This window comes from Dermacentor albipictus, chromosome 1, assembly GCF_038994185.2.
Source record: "Dermacentor albipictus isolate Rhodes 1998 colony chromosome 1, USDA_Dalb.pri_finalv2, whole genome shotgun sequence".
NCBI classification, from domain to species: domain Eukaryota; kingdom Metazoa; phylum Arthropoda; class Arachnida; order Ixodida; family Ixodidae; genus Dermacentor; species Dermacentor albipictus.
In genome coordinates, this window is record NC_091821.1 from 419950541 (window position 1) to 419969919 (window position 19379).

At 49.6% G+C, this 19379-nt stretch overlaps 2 protein-coding genes across 3 annotated transcripts in view; one reads left to right on the forward strand and one right to left on the reverse strand.

The window, feature by feature from the left end:
• Positions 1 to 2368: 2368 nt before the first annotated feature.
• LOC135900396 (uncharacterized) overlaps positions 2369 to 19379 on the reverse strand; it is a 43479-nt gene continuing 26468 nt past the window's right edge. For both annotated transcript variants that reach the window (XM_065429887.1, XM_065429886.1), the window contains exons 6-8: positions 7279 to 11141; positions 6807 to 7167; positions 2369 to 2943 (exon numbers count right to left, since the gene is read on the reverse strand). In XM_065429887.1, coding sequence (XP_065285959.1) covers positions 2455 to 2943; positions 6807 to 7167; positions 7279 to 11141 — 4713 coding nt within the window. In that variant the 3' untranslated portion in view covers positions 2369 to 2454. The remainder of the gene's footprint in view (positions 2944 to 6806; positions 7168 to 7278; positions 11142 to 19379) is intronic.
• LOC135900441 (uncharacterized) lies at positions 14585 to 17590 on the forward strand. The gene is made up of 5 exons (XM_070532697.1): positions 14585 to 14742; positions 14802 to 14909; positions 14995 to 15069; positions 15862 to 16328; positions 17519 to 17590. The coding sequence occupies exons 1-5, from the start codon at positions 14676 to 14678 to the stop codon at positions 17588 to 17590; spliced, it is 789 nt and encodes a 262-aa protein (XP_070388798.1). The 5' UTR covers positions 14585 to 14675.

A 19379-nucleotide genomic window follows, 5' to 3' on the forward strand; every position in this document is an offset into this window, starting at 1 on the left:
ATCATCATCATCATAATAATCATGTCGAGTACTGGATGGTAGGCACCACGGCCGCACTGTGTCTGTGTACTCGTCAGTGGTATGTGGTATCACGAGACTGCCACAACAGGTTTCGGTGACCTAATAGGCAACCGTTCTTCACGTCCGAATTAAGCTGCGCTTCTCTTGGCCCACGTTTTCAAATGGTCGTATTAAAAGCTAACGTAATTATTTGCTGCGCTCTAGAGGAATCTAGACATAACGCAATTTCTGGGTCGAGGGCTATCTAATAAAGAAATAAAAGCAGGACGAAACATCTCATCACGACGTACTCCTTTAAAAAAAAAGTAAACGGTGTTCACGCCACTGTCATTGCAATGCAATGCACCTCTTGCGGCTCTTGTAGTGCGTAGAAGAGTGCGCTCGTAAGATTCACCTTCTACTACACGCCCTCCTCGCACGTTGCGTCGTTTTGCTCGTCGACGTTTCCTTGAATTGTCGGGGCATCGTGTATGCGATATTTTGACATCGTGGGTCTACATGTCCAGCAGTGTCCAGTCAGTAGTGGTGAATTACAGCCGCCAGATAGCTTTTCACTTAGCCGCCTTCGTGCGACTTTGCTGGCTGACCGGCTTGGCGTCCAACGATGCGACCACCACTCAACACTTAAATCCTTCCTTTGGCCCGCAGGGAAGCGATTTCCCGTGCACGGGTGCGACTGTGACACCTATGCGGCTGGCGTTCCGCTGCATCGCTTCCCGCACTAAAATCTCGAAACGCCCCTCGAGTGGAGTTGCGGGACAATTAAAGCTACTAACAGGTGTTTGTTCCTAGCACTATTGATTCTATCAACTGACTACACATAACTGCAGCGAACCGTAAAAGAAAAAAATGGCTGCGGCTTAGCTAAGGTTAAGCCCAGGATGCGAAGCATACTAGCCTTTATTTTAGTTGTTGAACCACGATTTAGCCTGGTGAACTGCTGTTGCTTGGCTATATTTGGTTCGGCTAGACGAAGAAAGAACTCATGCGTTACTCTGCTTCGCCTTCAAGAGTGGTACGCGACAGCGTTCCCGTCGACCCGCCAAGGGCTGTAAGACAATGGGCTACGGCGCAGCGACTACGCGCCCCGCATTGGACGCGGTGAGCGTCGAGCAACGCAGCGTTCGGCGCGGCAACGAAATGTGCGCCTGAGCAAGCGACGCACGCCTGAGCCTTAGAAACAGCTCGTTTCTAAGGCAACACCGCATTCACTAGAGGCGCTTTTGTACTGCTTTGAAGCATCGTACTCGTGGCTCAGTGGTAGCGTCTCCGTCTCACACTCCGGAGACCCTGGTTCGATTCCCACCCAGCCCATCTTGCAAGAGTTGAGCCAAAGCCACCTAGAAAATCAGTCTCTGTAGCATGCCGCAACCTTCGCTTCTCATTCCAATTAACGAGCAGCTCTGTCTCCAGGAGGCATCTCACCTCGTGAGTGTCTAGCAGAGGCAAGCGCAGCTGCTTATATACCGCCGCGACGCCGCGAGCGACGGCGCAAGTTGGAGCCCCGTTTCTTCTCTGTCGTGACGTCACGGTGTCACGTGGTATTGAAGGCGACACCGCCGCGCCTGAGGAGCTGGGTTGAGCTCTCGTAATATGCTTCGCATAAAAAAACTGGCTGTGGCTTAGCTAAGGTTAAGCCCAGGATGCGAAGCATACTAGCCTTTATTTTACCGCGACAGCGTTTAGGAGCTCGTGTCGCAGAAAAGCCGGTGTCGTCGGCTCAGGCGTGCGGCGCTTGCTCAGGCGCACATTTCGTTGTCGCGCCGAACGCTGCGTTGCTCGACGCTCACCGCGTCCGATGCGGGGCGCGTAGTCGCTGCGCCGTAGCAAAGCCACCTAGAAACAGTCTCTGTAGCACGCCGCAACCTTCGCTTCTCATTCCAACGAGCAGCTCTGCCTCCAGGAGGCATCTCACCTCGTGAGTGTCTAGCAGAGGCAAGCGCAGCTGCTTATATACCGCCGCGACGCCGCGAGCGACGGCGCGAGTTGGAGCCCCGTTTCTCCTCTGTCGTGACGTCACGGTGTCACGTGGTATTCAAGGCGACACCGCCGCGCCTGAGGAGCTGGGTTGAGCTCTCGTAATATGCTTCGCATAAAAATGTTTTCACAAAATGGAGAACGCGCGCGGCGTTAGTGCACTATCGCGAGACAGGCTGACGTATAACCTTCCTTAGAACTAGAAACCACATTTCAAACATCCACATTTTAAACTTTCTAGCAAGTTCTTTAAACATAGGTGGCAGAGTGCAGTTGGGAACGTTATACGTTCCCGAAAGATACATTTATTCGAATACGGTTGTCGCGGCATCGCTTATCGCTTATGATGACTGAAAACGAGTGAACCGTGAAATCTGCAACCGACTGTACAAGGGTCCAGACGGCCGCAGTTAAAAATTAGCGCGGAAGAGCGAGCACCTGCATTTTAGCGAACATCTAAGGTCTCGAGACGGTAGACGTTAACCCGTCATGGTGCAAACGCGCGCTGTCGCCAGCCGTTACGGTCGTTGACGGGACGTCCAAGACGCCACCGAGAAACTCGGACGGAATGTCCGCGTTCAGGCCGCGTTGTGCCAGCCGTCTCCTATAATTGGGCGGCGACGCCCGCAAGTACCAGCGGACGGTGTCACAACGCGAGCCGTCGGGTGCCACCATGGGCGGCCGTCTTCCGCGCCCACGATTCCCGTCAGAGAAGTTGCATTGGAACGCCTGGGCGAACTGAGGTAGGTGGCGCAGCGGTAGGTTGACCCGGTACTCGGGCGGCAGGCGCTGCCAGGCTTTAAATTGACGCGACCTGTAGGGCTTGTCGCTGCGCTCGCAGTTGTCGAGGGCGTAGTAGAGGAAGAAAAGCTGCTCCGACGTGACGTGCGCCAGCGGCTGCAACCTGAAATCCACCTTCCACACGCGCTCCACGTTCAGTAGTTCCTGCAGCACAGAGACCCGAGTTCCCCAATGAACCGACTACCTCAAGTTTACGTTACAATATACACTCAATTGCCATGCTCGCCGACTCCAACGTCATCGTCGCTGCGCTTTAGCGCTGCCCGACATATATGTATACGAACCCCGTAACACGTTGTATCACAACAACCGATGTGTGTCACTTTAAAATTCACGTGTATCGACTACGTCTCGGCCGTGACGTCGATGAAAATGTTGGGATGCGGACGTTGACGTCGCCAAGAGACGGCCGTTGCATAAGGTACGCAGATGAATTCGCGCACGACCAGAGCTGACCCAAAGCCGCATTGGACCAGCACTGTAAACCTTTACAAATTGACAAGAACGCGATATGCACTCTAAATAAATTGCTGACTCTCCCGCAATCAAGAGTAGATGTAAGGGTAAAATGGTAATCGGCAAAGCAGATTGGATGGAGTGGTACTATAGCCACAATCTCAAAATGGGTGTAATGCATGCTCGAAACGGCACACCACACCACACCGCACCACGCCATACTATGCACTGGTCCATACACTCTAAGCAAAGTTTGAGTCGTATCTTGCCACACAACGATAAACGTCACGTCTTGTCCGCATTTCCTTTCTTTAACGCTGCAAGCCCGCTACTTCCTAATAACGAACGCCATGCGCGTTATCAGCATGACATAGCATTGCCAACAGGAAAGTAGCAAGCGCGGTGTTTTCAAGAAAGGAAACGCAAGCAAGGCAGATGATTATTGTTGTGTGGCAGATATACACCCCAAAGGGGTGTAAACGTTTTTAGAGTGTATCAACGCGGCTCAGACAGAAGAAGAAAACCGGCTGATAGCGGCACGACAGGCAGCGAAAGACGCCAGGGACACCGAGCGTACTGCCCAGCTGGAAGAAGAAAAGCGCCTGACGGAGGCACGACCAAACGCTTCAGCAAATCTCGATTCTTGCACCGTCATCTCGACGCAAGAGCTCACGGGTTGAGCCACCACTGCACCACTGAGCAAATGGCTGGCTTCACAGAGCTTTCGCTTGCCGAGGCTGGCTGCTTGACGTAATGCTTTCTCCTAACTTTTAAGGCGAAAGCCTTTCTAGGCGCATGGTAAAGTTTGTGTCAGCAAACCTGACCGCCGGAGTGTTGTCCGCCGAAGCATCATCACGCCATGCACTCTTAAAACGGTTGCACTCTTTGGGGTGTATATTTGTCCCACAACAATAATCGTCATCTGCCTTGCTTGCGTTTCTTTTCTTGAAACTCGGCGCTCGCTACTTTCCTGTCGAGAATGCTGCGTCACACTGATAACGCTCATGCCGTTCGTGACTGGGAAGTACCGGGCTCGCAGCGTTAAAGAAAGGAAACGCGGGCAAGACAGATGGCGATTATTGTTGTGGGACAAGATACGCCCCAAAGGTTGTAAAATTTTCCAACACACTCTTAGAAAAATTTACACCCTTTGGGGCGTATCCTGTCCCACAACAATAATCGTCATCCGAGCTGCCCGTGTTTCCTTTCTTTAACGCTGCGAGCACGGTACTTTCCAGTCACGAATGGCTTGCGCCTTATCAGTGTGACGCAGCATTCTCGACAGGAAAGTAGCGAGCGCCGAGTTTTCAGGAAAAGAAACGCAAGCAAGGCAGATGACGATTACTGTTGTGGGACAAATATACACCCCAAAGGGTGCAACCGTGTTAAGAGTGTATGAAGACATTAAACACAGATTAAAGAATGAAAAATGCTTGATAGTGACAGTTAGTGAATGATAACGTTATAATAGTGATTGGTGGAGATCAATAATGACTAGTAATGACTAATAATGACTGCTAATGAGATGTAATGACGACTAATGACTCCGAAATGACCAGTATGTCTAACGACGGCTTGTAATTACCACAATTGATTAGAAATGACTAAACATGTCTAGTAATGAGTAGCAATGACTAATTAATACTAATGACTTGTAATGATTACGAATGACTACGAAATGACCAATATGTTTAACGACGGCTTGTAATGACCACAATCGATCACAAATGACTAAAAATGCTCATTAGTGAGCAGCAATGACTGCAAACTGCAAACGAACGAACGAACTGCAAATAAAGCGAAATGTCACTTGTGAGATCGAACAACTGCAGCGCTTTGAAAATTATCGAGGTTGCTGCCTACACCAAACTGACTTCCTCAAAATTTTCTACCATGTATGAATTATTCTTGATCGTTTTCCTTAATGTTCTTTAAACAATAGCTTAAATTACCTTCTGCGCTTGCGATTCAACAGTCGGCACTTTAAAAGAAAAAAAAAACCCGCTTTTCAAAAATGGTACGAGATCTCAAGATTGTGATTTTGGTATGTTGCTAGAAGCGACAAATGGTGGTGCATGTGTGCGTCCTGGGATAAAATGGGGGCGAGACATTCGTTTCAGACAAGCCTTTTGAGGAATTTGGATCTTTTTTGAGGAACTTGTTATTTACGCTCCGAAGAAAGTAATTGAACCAGTCGCTGGGTCTCTAAAGACGCAGCCGTTTAAACTGACACAAACTCACTAAACTTAGCGACTTACTCGAGAAGTTGTGGTTGCGAAACACTGGTGCGAAAGTGCAAACATAAAGATCACTTCATACTGAAAGCACAAAGCAGTTTTCATACGTTTTTCAGTAAATGCATGTCCTGAGCGCTTAGTCAGGGTCCATGTTTTGCGCTCGAGTGTATGTAATTTATGGCGAAGCATCGCGAACAATAGTTGCCTCAATAATGACTCTAATATTATTTCCCCACAGCGTAGTTCGTCCTAAAAAGTTCACGAAGAAATTCCACTGAAGTTTTCTAAGTATGCGTAAGCATTGTCCCACTTGCTCATTTCCACGCAGCCTGACGTCATTATCCAGCTTGATCCGATCATTATAAACACTCATCAACCCTTATCGGTCGTTATCAACCTCATCGGACTACATCGTACCCTTATCAAACCTTATCGATTGTTACCAAGCTTATCATATTCGAATCGATTCTTATCAACCCTTATCGGTGGTTGTCAGCCTTATTACAACCAATCCCATTCTTATCAACATTTATCAGGCTTGGTTGGTCCGACCTTTATCAACATTTATCTGTGCTTATTAAATAAACCCTATCAGAGTTGCTCCGACCATTATAAGCCCTTATCGCTCTTTAACACTTTATCCATCCGCATCGAACCATTAACTGTGATGAGTCCCATATAACCCCTCATCACTAATCCTTATCAACTCATTGACGTCTTATCTGTCAGTGTTGAGCGATGTGAAGCGCGTGAGCCCTGAGAAACCGGTGGCATTTCGTTCGGTGAAGGAACGTCCCAATGGAAGGCGCATCCCGCGACCACCGAAACGGATCGGGGATGTGGCGTGTATGGCATTAAATTTTCGCAAAGTCAGAATTTTTCTGATGTCTACAATGTTCCCAAGTCGGCTTTGCATGTAGTCCTAGATATGGATTTTATTCCATCATCACCAAATATTTCAACAAAGCCTTCTTAGAAGGTGATCTCCTCTGACATTTGTTTTATACCGCCGTTACAACACATTCATATGGTTCAGATATGTTCACCTTCTGCAAGCGTGGGAGTCTATTAGCGGGTAAGACATTCGGCTTGTGAGCGTAGGGTCGCAGTTTCGAAACTCACCACCACTTACCTTTTCATTGTAGTGATTCGTCTTACGTGACAGACGGGTGGACGGTCGGGTTTCGTCATTGGGTCAGTATTGAAATGCTTACGCATTTCTAAACATTTTACGATTGCCGTATATACTGAACACGCTAGCCCGTAAGCATTTGCCCAGCTATAAAAGGGCGATGCAGGCGCGCACTTAATTACCTTGAAGGCGGCATAGGCGAGAGCCAGCGCAGAGCTCTGTGCCAGGAGGGGATAGCGTGCCTCGGCAGCCCGTAGCGCAACGTCACCCACGCCGAGCCGCAGCTCGCGGGGCATGGCCATCCAGTCCGCTTCCAGGCATTCGAGAAGCTGGGCTAGACGGCTGGCCGAACGTCCGTTCAACACCTCGAGCGCCTCACTGTAACTGTTGCTGTCCCAGCGCTCGTAGACGAGCGGCAGTAGTCCTACGTAGAGGCGCACTGCCGAACGCGACGCCTGGTAAACGGGCAGAGTGCTGTTAGCCGGTAGCGCATCACCCACGAGTCCCACGGGCAGGTACACCGCTTGCTGTGCAACGCTGTACCTGCGGCACACGTTGTACGCAGAGTGACTGTTCAACATGCCGATCCGTCGAACCAAAACACAAAATTTGTAGCACACAGCTGTTACTCTCAGAAATATGCAGTCGCCTCACCTGCTGCGCATGTCAAGCGTGTAACCGTAGTCCCGGGGTCTGGTAGGCTTCCCGATTTGCCGAAGCCGCCAGCGTTGATACATGCCGGCGACGTGAACGAACAGACTGATCGAGCTGCGACCTCGGAATTCGGCCAGCTGTGGTTGGGGGCAGTGGTTCTCCTTCAACGAGGAAGCGGCGAAAAATCGTGCCACGCGAAACCGCCGCACCACGTTGTTGAACACGCTGACACTCCTCTCAGTCATCCACGCGAGGCGCGGCAGGTTGCGGTAAAATAGATCTTCGAGCTTTCCGATCCATATCCGACTCGCCGTGTACGCTCCCGTGGCGACCTGCTGCATGGCCTGAGCTTTGGATACGCACGCCGGCTGCACGCTCTCCACCAGTCGGAGACACAGAAGCCAGTCCTTGTCGCGGCTGAGCACACGGCCTGCATGTTCGCTTCCAGCGAGCCGCTGAAGATCTGTCATCCGATCGCGATTTAGGAGCGGTGAAAAGTGAACCACGAGGCGGAAGCCCAAGTAGTTTAGAAACGCGATGACGCTTGCAGTGGACGTGAAAGCTTGGAGTCGTTCGATCGGGCGCAAGTTCCTCAGCACGACTGTCGTATCAGCGACGACGTCGCGTTCGAAAACTGCATTCAGAAATACACCAATGTCCCTGTTGGAATCAACAAACTCGTCAAACCTCCACACGAGCACCTCCCATATGGCGCTGTCGTCCACAATGTCAGCTAGATGCTGAGCGACCGAAATTACCTGCGAGATTAGGCTTTCCGCTTCACCCAACCATCCAAATTCTTCGGCTGCTTCCAAAACAGCTGATCTAATCGTTTCTAAGACTTCAGCGTTCGCGTAATCTTCCTTGATATGCAGGCGTCGTGGGTAGCTAAGTTCGATAGTACGATTCGGGCGGCCATGCTGCACGCCTATGGTGACATCCAGGATTGATACGATACCGTACTTGCGAATCAGTGTTCCAGCCAAGTGCCAAATATCGTCAGACTTTAGATGAGTGCCATTGTAAGGCCAGACACGTATGGGCAACGTCGCAAAGACTTCCTCTCGTAGAAAGGCCGAAGAATTTCCCGTCGGCTTAAGGCAAGCCTCGTACAACAGTCGAGTCAGGCCGACGTCGAAGTTGCGCTCATCTCGGATGTAGTTGCTCAAGGCCGCCGCTATTGTCTCCTCAAGCAAGACGTCAGTGGAAATTGCGACGCCTTGACCGAAATCTCGAAGTGGAGTCTTTAGTTCCCAACTACTGCAAACGTATTGGTAAAAATTCTCGCAGGGCGATAGCTGTCGGTTAATATATCGCCTCAGGCGCTCCCCTTCGTCAATGCACCGATCTGTAGAGCAGATGTAAACATTCGAAGGCACTTCGTCCGGCCTCCGCGCTGCCGTCACTGTTGACGGCAGTGACGGCTTGGCCGTCACTGCCGTCGGAAACGTGAGCGGTGTTCTTGGCGGATCGGAATTCTCCGTAGAGTGCTCGCTCTGGTACCCCGGACCGACTATGAAGTAAACGACCAAAATCCAAATTAGGCACACCAGACCGATGAATATAGCTAACCGGCTCTCCGGATACAAAGTGTACTTCCAGCTCGCAGGGGCCTGTTGTTTGCGGATCTCGGCATCAGGTGCAGCTTCAGCTACCTGTGGTGGTAACGCAGGCTCGGGCTCGCCGCCAGCGTTTCCCTCATTGTCTTCTTCCGAAGCAGCTTCGTCTACTGGTGCAGCGCCATCTATATCACCTGGCTTGTCATTCTCATTAGTACTCTGTTCGGCGCTTTCCTGAGCACTCTGCTCAGCGCTCTCTTTGACAGCCTCGTCGTCTTTAGCATCGGGGATATTTTTCCCAGATGATTCTTTCCTCTCCGCATCATCGTCTTGCTGCTTTGACGGAGCATCGGGAGCGAATGACTCATATTTTGACGATTTCTCAGTCACGCTGTTTGCCTTGCCGGTAGTGCTGATGCTCACGTCACTGCGATTCTCTGATTGTTTAAGAAGCGACAGCCACTCATCCGGCAAGACATACGTTTCGTCTTCATCGCGGCTTTCGTTTCGTTCGAGGTCTTGCGTCAAGTCTTTGTCTGCTTTAGCTTTCTTACTTTTCTCCGACGCTGAAGACTGCGTTGAACCCCGTTCTTTCTGCGACACAGAGGCTGGTTGTTCCTGACCTCCTCGCTCCGATTTCCCTGCTGAACGCTGGCTCGGTGCAACACTGGGCCTTTTTGAGATCTTGGTCGGTTGTTCATCACGTTCTATTGTCATGGTCATATATTCTTCTTCTCCATCACCAGCCACAGCCTTACCCGCGCCACCTCCTGCCGGTGCTATAGACGGTCGCTTTGAGGCCGGTTTTTGAGGCACTTGCTGCCACTTTGACTTGATTTCAGTCGCTTCCCCATTAAAATCCCCGAAAGTGTCAGGTCCTGTTGGTGCTAAAGATGACCGTTTTGAAGCTGTCTTGTGAGCCTCGCGCTGCTTTGAGTTTTGGTACAGGGACAATGAAGTCGAAAATGACGAACCACCCTGGGTGCACCTCCTCATCTTCCGTAGCTCCGCGTTAGCGGTTGTCTTTAATGGTGGACGCTTTGGTATCTGCCGAACTTCAGATTGCCAAGTGTCCACTTCCTGGGATCTGGTGCTGATGGCCGAGACACTAGGTTGCGGGCGTCTAACCGCACGGTCAAGCTCGCCTTGACTTCTTCCGACACGAAAAACAGGCGACAAGGGTCGAGCTTGGTAGAGCTTTTCCTGACCGTTTGGCGACGTAAGCAGTAAGTATAAATCCGATTCCGACTGCGCCTTGGTATCCGTGGTTATCTGCGGCTGAACGCCTGCTGCAATTGGCGCCACTGGCGTCGCAAGCTGCGCTGAGAGTTGTGGCTGCAGCAGAGGAGGGGCAGCAGTGCACACGTGCGTGCAACTCATTGTCACGGGTGCCGGAATGTATTCACATACGGCAGTAGCCCGGTGCAGTGGACACGCTTCAAGGGTCCGCGAGCGGGCGATTACTGGAGGGCCAAAGCCGTGGGGGGCCAGCAATGTCCTGCGTTGCCGGCACTCGCGCGGTCTCGCTGCCACGCAAGTAGGAGCCGTATGAGCAATGGAGCGGCTCCCGCGCGTCGACCCGTGATGACATTCGTGGCATCGTCTGCGGGCACGGAAAGCGGCGCTGGAAGGACGGCAGATCGAGCACGTTGAAGCCTGTTCGATAAGCCGACGTTTGGTTTGCTTATGTACAAGCGCCAAGTTGGTGCTTTTGGCGGATGTCGATTCGTTAGCTTGTACCAACGATGGGCGTTTCCCAGGATGCTTGCATTCGAGCTTCTTGACACAGCCGGAAGTGGGTTCGTTTGTCTGTACCGATGCATGGCATTTCCGAGACGAGCAACCTCCGAGCTTCTGTACCGTCGACCCTCGGCGCATCTCTACGCTGACTTCGGGATTGGCCAAGGAAGCACGCCTCTTCTCCGTAACCGATGTGCGACGACTAGCGGGAGTCCTTTCTTGTTCCTGGACTGCTGACGCCCGGCGAAGCTGGCTAAGTAGTGGCCGCACTGATGATCGTCTACGTTGCATCGAAAGTTCACTGGGTGCCATTGAAGGGCGCCTGCTGATTGTTTTCGCTTCCTTATACGACCAGGCAAACGGTTGCTTTTTTTTGGAAGATGTCTCAGCAGCGTCTTTTACCGTGGGTCCCAGGGACCCAGCCCCAAGCAGTTGGCTAACAGTCCTTCCCCACTTCAGTGAGAAGTCCAGATCTTCGGGTATGCTTGGAAACTGGAACCAGGGGTAGGTCTTCATCGACGTCGGGGATTTGCGGTGGTCGTCTGCAGTTGTACTCCCAAGCGGCTGTCAATAAAGCAGTAAAGCGCGCTTTCTTAGGAAAATTTCTCTGTGAGTAAGCATGATGCCGAACGTAAAACTTTATAATAGTGCTACAACAATGAAGCGAAGCATATGTAGCCGTATCCTTCCGAAAGACAGGCCCGAAAAAGAAGTAAAAATTTTGCCAGTGTCGAAACTATTGCTTTTTGGCCGCAAACTTCGAATTTCTGTGCTGTAACGTGAAATTATTTTCGCTTCGACGCATGTGCCATCGCAGTCAGTCTGACTCACCAGGCATCGAATCAGCCTGCTTCATTCTACAGGGAAGTGGCTGCCTCAATTTCAATTTATAAATGCACATGAAATAAGTCTTTAAAGGGAAGCTGTATTTGCAAAAGACGCTTTTTTGTTCAGTTAAATGGACACTCCAGGCGCATTTGTGCCATCGTCGTCGCCGTCGTTGTGAGGTTCCGTATAAAGTCCAAGGGCTATAACATCGTCGCTGCACACCCCACGCTGTATGTGCGAATGGAAGTGTGCGAGAGGAGCCGACGATGGGCGGGGGAGGGGCTCAATCTTGTCCGCGCGACAGGGACGGAAGCTAAGAGGAAGCGCGCCGTCTTCCGCCTCGCGCTAGGCACCCAACGTTGCGAGGCAACGGGGGGAGGGAGGGGAGTGGCATTCTACTCCAGCTGCAGCTGCGCATGTGGCGGCTGCGCGTGGTCGTGCGGCCTTGGAAGTAGAGAGTTTTAAACCCCGTATGCAGAGATGCAACTTAAGTCGAAGCACATGCTTGACTTGATCCGAGTGACGCCTATCGGGAACGCGCCGAAGGAAACGCAGTGAGCGTCTTTGGGCACGTTAACGCCAGGCGTCATCTAAATCAAGTCAAGCATGTGCTTCGACTTAAGTTGCATCTCTGCATACGGGGGTTAGTATAGGGGACGCAAGCGGCTTCCGTACGCAAGAACTAGGGGCGACGGTACTGCGCATGCGCCCATGCTGACGTGGGGGTCTGTGCATGTGCATAACCATCGCCCCTAGTTCTTGCTTACGCAAGCCGCTTGCGTCCCCTAAACTAAAGCTCTCTAGTGTCTTGAGAGCGGTCTGCGTTGGGGGAAGGGTCTAGGTGCGTCGGCGGCTCGTAATTTTGTGCGTGCTGTGTTTTCTCGGCGCTCATTTCGCGTTGAAGCAATAGACAGCATTAAGATCACTTCGCTCACTGCTGCTGCTCGCGGTTCCTCGCGCTAGCGTTTTGGAAGCGAGTGTCCGCGGTCATCGAGGGGGGGTGTTCGTGTTTGCTGTGCGTGCTGACACCGTGTTTGTTAATTTAGTTAGCAAGCGAATGTTTACAAGTTGATGCGGCCGATAGAGGTACTATCCTTAGTTAGTGCAGCTGTCTGCTAATTTGCTGTTGCAATGGATGCTTCCCCTTTTCGGCGAAACTGCGACTTTTTACAGCGAAGCTCTATATAGCTACTTTCCGGCGGTGGTCGATGTCCGTCCGCCTACACGTCGCGTCGACATGAAAAAATTTCCGTCTCCAGTTTGTTGCGAATGCTCTGTAGCTCTCGATCTAATATAGGTATCTTGGAAAAAATTATATTGAATTTGGCCGCTAAAGTGAATTTATAATTATGTCGAGTTTAATTTACTTGTCATGATTAGTTATTTCACAGTGAAGTTGCAAACGTGACAGACTTCCCGTCTGCTGTCAATACATGGCCGTCTACGCGGAGGGAGGATGGTTACAGAGAACAGCTGTGCCTCTTGTTTTATCAAAACTATCCCGAAACAAATTGCAGACAATTAGCCGCTAAGACGACTCTAACATTACGCCGAGTTTCATCTACTTCTCGTAATTACGTAGTTCACAGTTAAGTCGTAAATATTGTGGAATTCCCGTCTGCCATGCGGCGGTACTTGCTCACGTCACTACTTCTTAAAAGAATAAGAATAAACCACTCCGCACTCAAAAGATGTATTCGTTGTATGTGTCCTTCAATAATAATAATAATAATAATAATAATAATACATAGATGCGTCGATTGAGAATACACCACATCTTCGCTGCTCGTCCTTCTTAACAAAGTGGAAGGCCGATGAATTTTTCTTTCAGTCAATCAATCAATATTTCTTTACACGTTAACAGAAAAAGCCCAATTTCATTCGAAAGGCGCAGCATTTATTACGTTAGCAAATTAACAGTTAAGTATGTGAGGTAATAGTCGTGACACGCACTGTCACAACGCTGGTGCGATGAGGAGCGGCAGCTGCACTGAGCGAACGCTTCGTGCTGCCTGTACCTTCGACGCGTCTCCGAAGTTTGAGATTACGCAACCTCCAATCCTCGGCGCGTGAGAATACAACGCTCACAAAGCCACCAGCTATCTAGGTTCACCCTTACGTTTCACCCGCCGCAGGTTACCGCCAAAAAGGGCGCGCGTGGTTCCTGCTCAGCCACACCCTGCGCAGCAACGGTCGGACCATTTCGGAAATCGCAGCGCCGCGAGAAAACCTAGCGGGCGCGCGACGCATTATGGGAAAAGTGAGCGCGCGCCGACCAACCGCCCGCCCCTCTTGGCTGCCTCCTGCGTTCGCTGCTGCGGTGTGTGTGTGTGCGCGTGCTTTGTTTGGTTAGAGATTGTGTACTTTTTGGTGGTGGGCGCTTGCAGGTGCGTTATATTAACTGTTACGTGCCTGTGGGTTACTTAGTGAGCTCAGCCACTACTGCGCGTGATGTCGTCGAAGTGCCGAGGCGGCGGTCAGACTTGTTGTGTGCCTGGTTGCGACAACAACACGCTGAAAGACAAGAACGTTTCATTTCACGCGTTCCCTGCAAATGAAAAAGAAAAAATGGCTGTGGCTTAGGTAAGGTTAAGCCCAGGATGCGAAGCATACTAGCCTTTATTTTAGTTGTTGAACCACTGTTTAGCCTGGTGAACTGCTGTTGCTTGGCTATATTTGGTTCGGCTAGACGAAGAAACAACTCATGCATTACTGCTTCGCCTTCAAGAGTGGAACGCGACAGCGTTCCCGTCGACCCGCCAAGGGATGTAAGACAATGGGCTACAGGGCAGCGACTACGCGCCCCGCATTGGACGCGGTGAGCGTCGAGCAAAGCAGCGTTCGGCGCGGCAACGAAATGTGCGCCTGAGCAAGAGACGCACGCCTTAGAAACAGCTCGTTTCTAAGGCAACACCGCATTCACTAGAGGCGCTTTTGTACCGCTTTGAAGCATCGTACTCGTGGCTCAGTGGTAGCGTCTCCGTCCCACACTCCGGAGACCCTGGTTCGATTCCCACCCAGCCCGTCTTGCAAGAGTTGAGCCAAAGCCACTTCTCCTCTGTCGTGACGTCACGGTGTCACGTGGTTTCAAGGCGACACCGCCGCGCCTGAGGAGCTGGGTTGAGCTCTCGTAATATGCTTCGCATAAAAAAGGAGTGGGTGAGAAGAATCAACCGCCAAGGAAGTGCTGGTCGCTTCTCTTTGTGGCAACCTTCTAAGCACCACCGGATATGCGGAGCTCACTTCAACGCAAGTGGACGCCGTGGTTATATGGACCGGCTGCCAACAATTTTCCCCCACAAGGTCATCAATCAACTATCTCCTTCCTTTAATACCAGTAAGTATATATGTTCAGACGGTTATTGCATGTAATCATAACTTCCAAATCTTTTCCAGTCGCGAAACGCAAGAAGACGAGCTCCCAAACTGCCTCTGCCAGCCCGGCGCTCCTTCTGAACGAGTTGGATATCGGCTGCGTAGTTGTCGTGCCCCAATGCGATCAACGTAAGAGACGCTTTAACTGTGCCATCTTTCTTCTGAGGCTTCGGCTTTGTGTGTACGCATTTTCACGAAAGTGTATTATACGCAGAAAGCGACGTTGTTTCCCAGGAGGCCACCCAGCTGACATTCGGTGCACCGGCTTCGCCTCGCACGGAAACGGAAGGTTGGTGAGAATTCAAAATTCTCGCTTTCTGCATTCCACTATGAAAACTTATTTTTCGCATTTAACGGACCCCTATCGCGCCCAGGATGCCGGGGTCCACGGGTGCTGTGGCGACCGGTATATTAATAGCGAGCGACTTCCTTATCTAGTGAAAACTGACGAAATTTCTTCCCGCGAAGCCAGTTTTTCGCAAGCTTTTGCAACTAGCCATGGGAAGTCTGCATGTTAGGAGTGGCAGAACCGCATGTGTTCTGTGACGTAAATGTCATCAGTGATTTGTACCGTCCATGTGTTAGTACTTCAGCGAGTTTTCTGATAAACGTGGTACCTCTTCCACCAGTGCACGCATTGTGAAACTTACCCATTTCGTTTCTTTCACCTCGATATTATTCCCTTTACCCCAGCTTGGAAAAATGACTCAAAAGTCAGGCTATCCAAATGTAGTGCAAATATGGCGGAACAATGCACTGGTAGCACAAGCTGCAATGTCGTCGAACTGCATGCTCAGGAGGGGCACAGACAGCTCATGAGGTTTACGAGTATAAATGGATAGCATTAATCTGGGCTTGCTGGTTGGTAAGCTGCTTGCGCAGGTGGACCAGTGGAGTGAAAGAGCGCTGGGCTCTATGGCTTTGGCATCCTGGTTCTTTGTTGTCTGTATATCAATGTAAGCCGAGAGCAAAGGTTCAGCACACACATTGTGGGCTGAAGTGACTATTTAAAACCCTGAAATCTGCATTAAAGTAGGGCCTAACCGTTCGCAAATCAATAAGTAGTTCATTTTTTTTTTAGGTGCCGACCACTCGTACTCCATGGGGCCTCCAGACGCAGCATCTGCTGCCACACTAAGAAAAGTCAACCACCTTCTCGAAGTCTGTGGAAAACTCGAGCATGAAAACAGCTTGCTCCGCAAAGACAAATCTGTGCTCCAGAAAGAGGTTGAGGATCTGAAGGCTCAGTTGCACGATATGAAAGTTCAGGCGCTTAAAGAGAAGCTGAAGCTAAAAAATCCTGTCTCTAAAGTTCACGATTTTGTTTCAGATGAGAAACGACTCATGTTTTATACGGGGTTTAACTCCTTCAAAAAATTTGATGCGTTTGTAGAACATGTTGAAGGCATGTACGAGGCACTGAAAACGGGTGCTGGCAGGCCACCAGCACTGACAATGAAAGAACAGCTCATTGCAGTGCTTTGCAGGCTCAGGGTTGGGTTACTCGAACAGGATTTGGCATATCGCCTGAAAGTGTCTGTGTCGACCGTGAGTGCCATGTATACATTTTGGGTTAATTTTTTGTTTGAAATGCTAATCCAGATACCAATGTGGCCATCCCGTAACACAGTGGACCTGTTCATGCCAGACAATTTTAAAGAATTGTACCCATCTACACGCATTGTACTAGACTGCACAGAAATTTTTATCGAGAACCCGTCTGACTACAATACACAAAGCGACACTTTCAGCTCGTATAAAGGACACAACACCGCAAAAGGGCTCATTGGCATCACTCCGAACGGCTTCGTTTCTTTCGTATCTAATCTTGCTCCTGGAAGACTTTCTGATCGAGAACTCACAAGACACAGTGGCCTGTACGAGTTGCTCGAGAAAGGGGACAGTGTAATGGCGGATAGAGGATTCCTCATTGAAGATGACCTCCGTCAGCTTGGAGTCGAATTAAACATGCCACCTATGTTGAATGGCCGCTCGCAGTTGTCACTGGCAGAGGAGTTAGCAACACGGCAGATAGCCAGTTTGCGAATTCATGTTGAGCGTGTCATCAGGGAAGTTAAAAACTTCAGAATACTCCGTGCTGTTTTTCCGAATGTTATGGCAGAGAAGCTGAACAAGATATGGAAAATTTGTTGTTATCTCAATAATTTCATGCGTGAGCCCATTCTAAACAGATGAGCGATGGTGGTGTTTTTAATGTTTTGTACGTTGTGCATGATCTACTGTAAAGCAGGGGTGCTCAAACTTTTTAGCCTTTTCAGTTGAAGAAAGACTAACCTCATTTGGCTAAAATGGAGTCGGCTCCTACCATATTTCATTTCTATTTTGGCCAGCTTCGGTCACGGAGCCTGTATTGAAAATATTTGCTTTATGGGGGTTTAACGTCCCAAAGCGACTTACACTATGAGGGACGCCGTAGTGAAGGGCCCCGGAGATTTCGACCACCTGGATTTCTTTAACGGGCAGTGACATCGCACAGTACACGGGCCTCTAGAATTTTGCCTCCATTGAAATTCGACCGCTGCGACCGAGACTTGAAAAGGTGTTGGCCGGATAATGTAAAAGGGGTACGCAAGCTGCACAGCACCTGAACAAATACTTAAATTCAGTTATGACTGGCTGTATAGTGAGATAGCAGTAAGCGGCTAGAGCATTAGTCCCAAAATAACTGGCTAAGGCGGATGAAGACATGCATGAACATAGGTGCTTGGCGATTCTAGGAAGTGTTCCAAGAAACCCAAGAGTTCCACAAAACGCAGTTTGAGAATCCCTGCTGCAGTGCAAGACATTGAACTTGCGTTAAAGTACACTACTTCATGTACAGCAGACTAGAGCAGCATTTCTTGCTCTGCTGAAGTAAGCCTGAAGTCACTGTACAGGCTATATAGCGCTGCAATGCCTTATTTCTGTGTCGGTGTTGTGCAAATGATTCGAGCATAGAATGTGGCAGTACTATATGTGAGTCATGACTAAAAACCAAATCACCAGTCTCATTGCTGAGCTACACGGACAAGTTGGAAAGTTGGTGTTTGCAGCCATTGTCTTTTCTACCACAGATTTTCTTTCCTAACTTTTTGGAGTGAAATCTGTAAAGTGAATTTCACTTTGTCATTTTTACATGTGTTAGTGACGCGCTCATGTTTCAAAAAATTGTGATATGTATATGGATTGTATATTTGTGTACTGTATATTTAAAACAATTTGTATATGTATGCGAGTATTTCATGGCAATGAAATTTGAGACCTTTATTACAAACTCTCATGTAATGTCCTGCATGGAATTCTTGAGGAAGAACTTATGAAATAACTGCTATCGCACTCAGTATCAGTATGCAATACTCGAGATGCGGTAGGTTCGAGCTTGGTCGTCAAAGCAGTGCGAGCCCAGTGCAGCTCGAAACTTGGGCATTAGCCCCTCAGAGCAGAGATGAAGTATGCTCAATGTGCACCTTGGGCACTCTCTATGACGGCACATTGATTACTGTAAAGCATAAACCTTTGTTGGTTCACTCCACGTATGTTACAAGTCGTACCGAGTGCAAGAGTACCTACACTAAGGAGAACACACTTTTCACTTCGCAAAGATTTTGCTTGCAACTTTCAATGCGGTTTCCTTACAGAGACCAATGTGAAGTCACTATCACCATCAAGTATAGGAAATGTTGAAGTGTGTAGCTGCCCAGATTCCTGTGTCCAAGAGTGCGTTATGTATGTGTTCAATGACAAGGCAGCAAGACGTGTGGTGCTTGATTTACTTTTTACACACCGATTAGTTGCACACACATTTAAATAGGTGGTGGCAGCACATACGCGTGACCATAACGATATTACACAGAAAAACACTTTCTTCATGGAGACTAATGCAATACAACATATTTAAAAACCAAATATATGTAAGATGAACACATGCCAAAGCATGTTATGAGTCCGAGCATCTTTGTCCTGCAGACCAATGTGACTTAACTAAGTCGTTGATATTCACACACAAGCACAGTGCTCTTGGTAGTTCTTGAAACATTCCAGAAGCCGTGGCAGCATTTGTGAAATCCAAAGCGAGCTGTCAAAAGTGATCCTCTGAAGAGTGCAGTTTGTGCCGTTATCAACCACAAAGTCACACCAGGAGAGTCCAGTCAAAGCCATTTGCCCCTGGACCTGGTAAAAGTACTTGTGGGTCGGTTTAAGAACTCCATTCTTCAGGTAGGATGCCGTATTCACAGCATTTTCTAATTCATCACCCCGTTCCTTGGCAGCTGAGAGGGTCTTAACTTCAAGGAGACCAAAATCTCCTCCCTCCTGTACAACACGGTCTGGCGTTGCACCAAGAACAGGGACACCAGGGTTGACGCACAACCCACAACAGTAAATCCTAACTGGGACCTCTCTCTTCTCTATGTAACGCTGCACGGCTGCAGCTTCATTCCTTAAACCATCAGCCATGTATTTGGTCTGCATCTGGCTAGACCCAAACAGCCTCTTGAAAAACTTCTCGTCAGCTGGCTTCTTCCGTGACACCACATCTCCGAAGTGTGAAGCAGTCAGGCGCTTGGATCTCTCGAAGCTCCATGTTGTAGAGCCGCTTGC

Coding starts and splice junctions, on each gene's coding strand:
- LOC135900441 (XM_070532697.1), top strand. CDS start 14,676: ATGGACCGGCTGCCAACAATTTTCCCCCACAAGGTCATCAATCAACTA. Junction 14,910..14,994: donor CGTGCCCCAATGCGATCAAC/GTAAGAGACGCT, acceptor TATTATACGCAG/AAAGCGACGTTGTTTCCCAG. Junction 15,070..15,861: donor GCCTCGCACGGAAACGGAAG/GTTGGTGAGAAT, acceptor TTTTTTTTTTAG/GTGCCGACCACTCGTACTCC.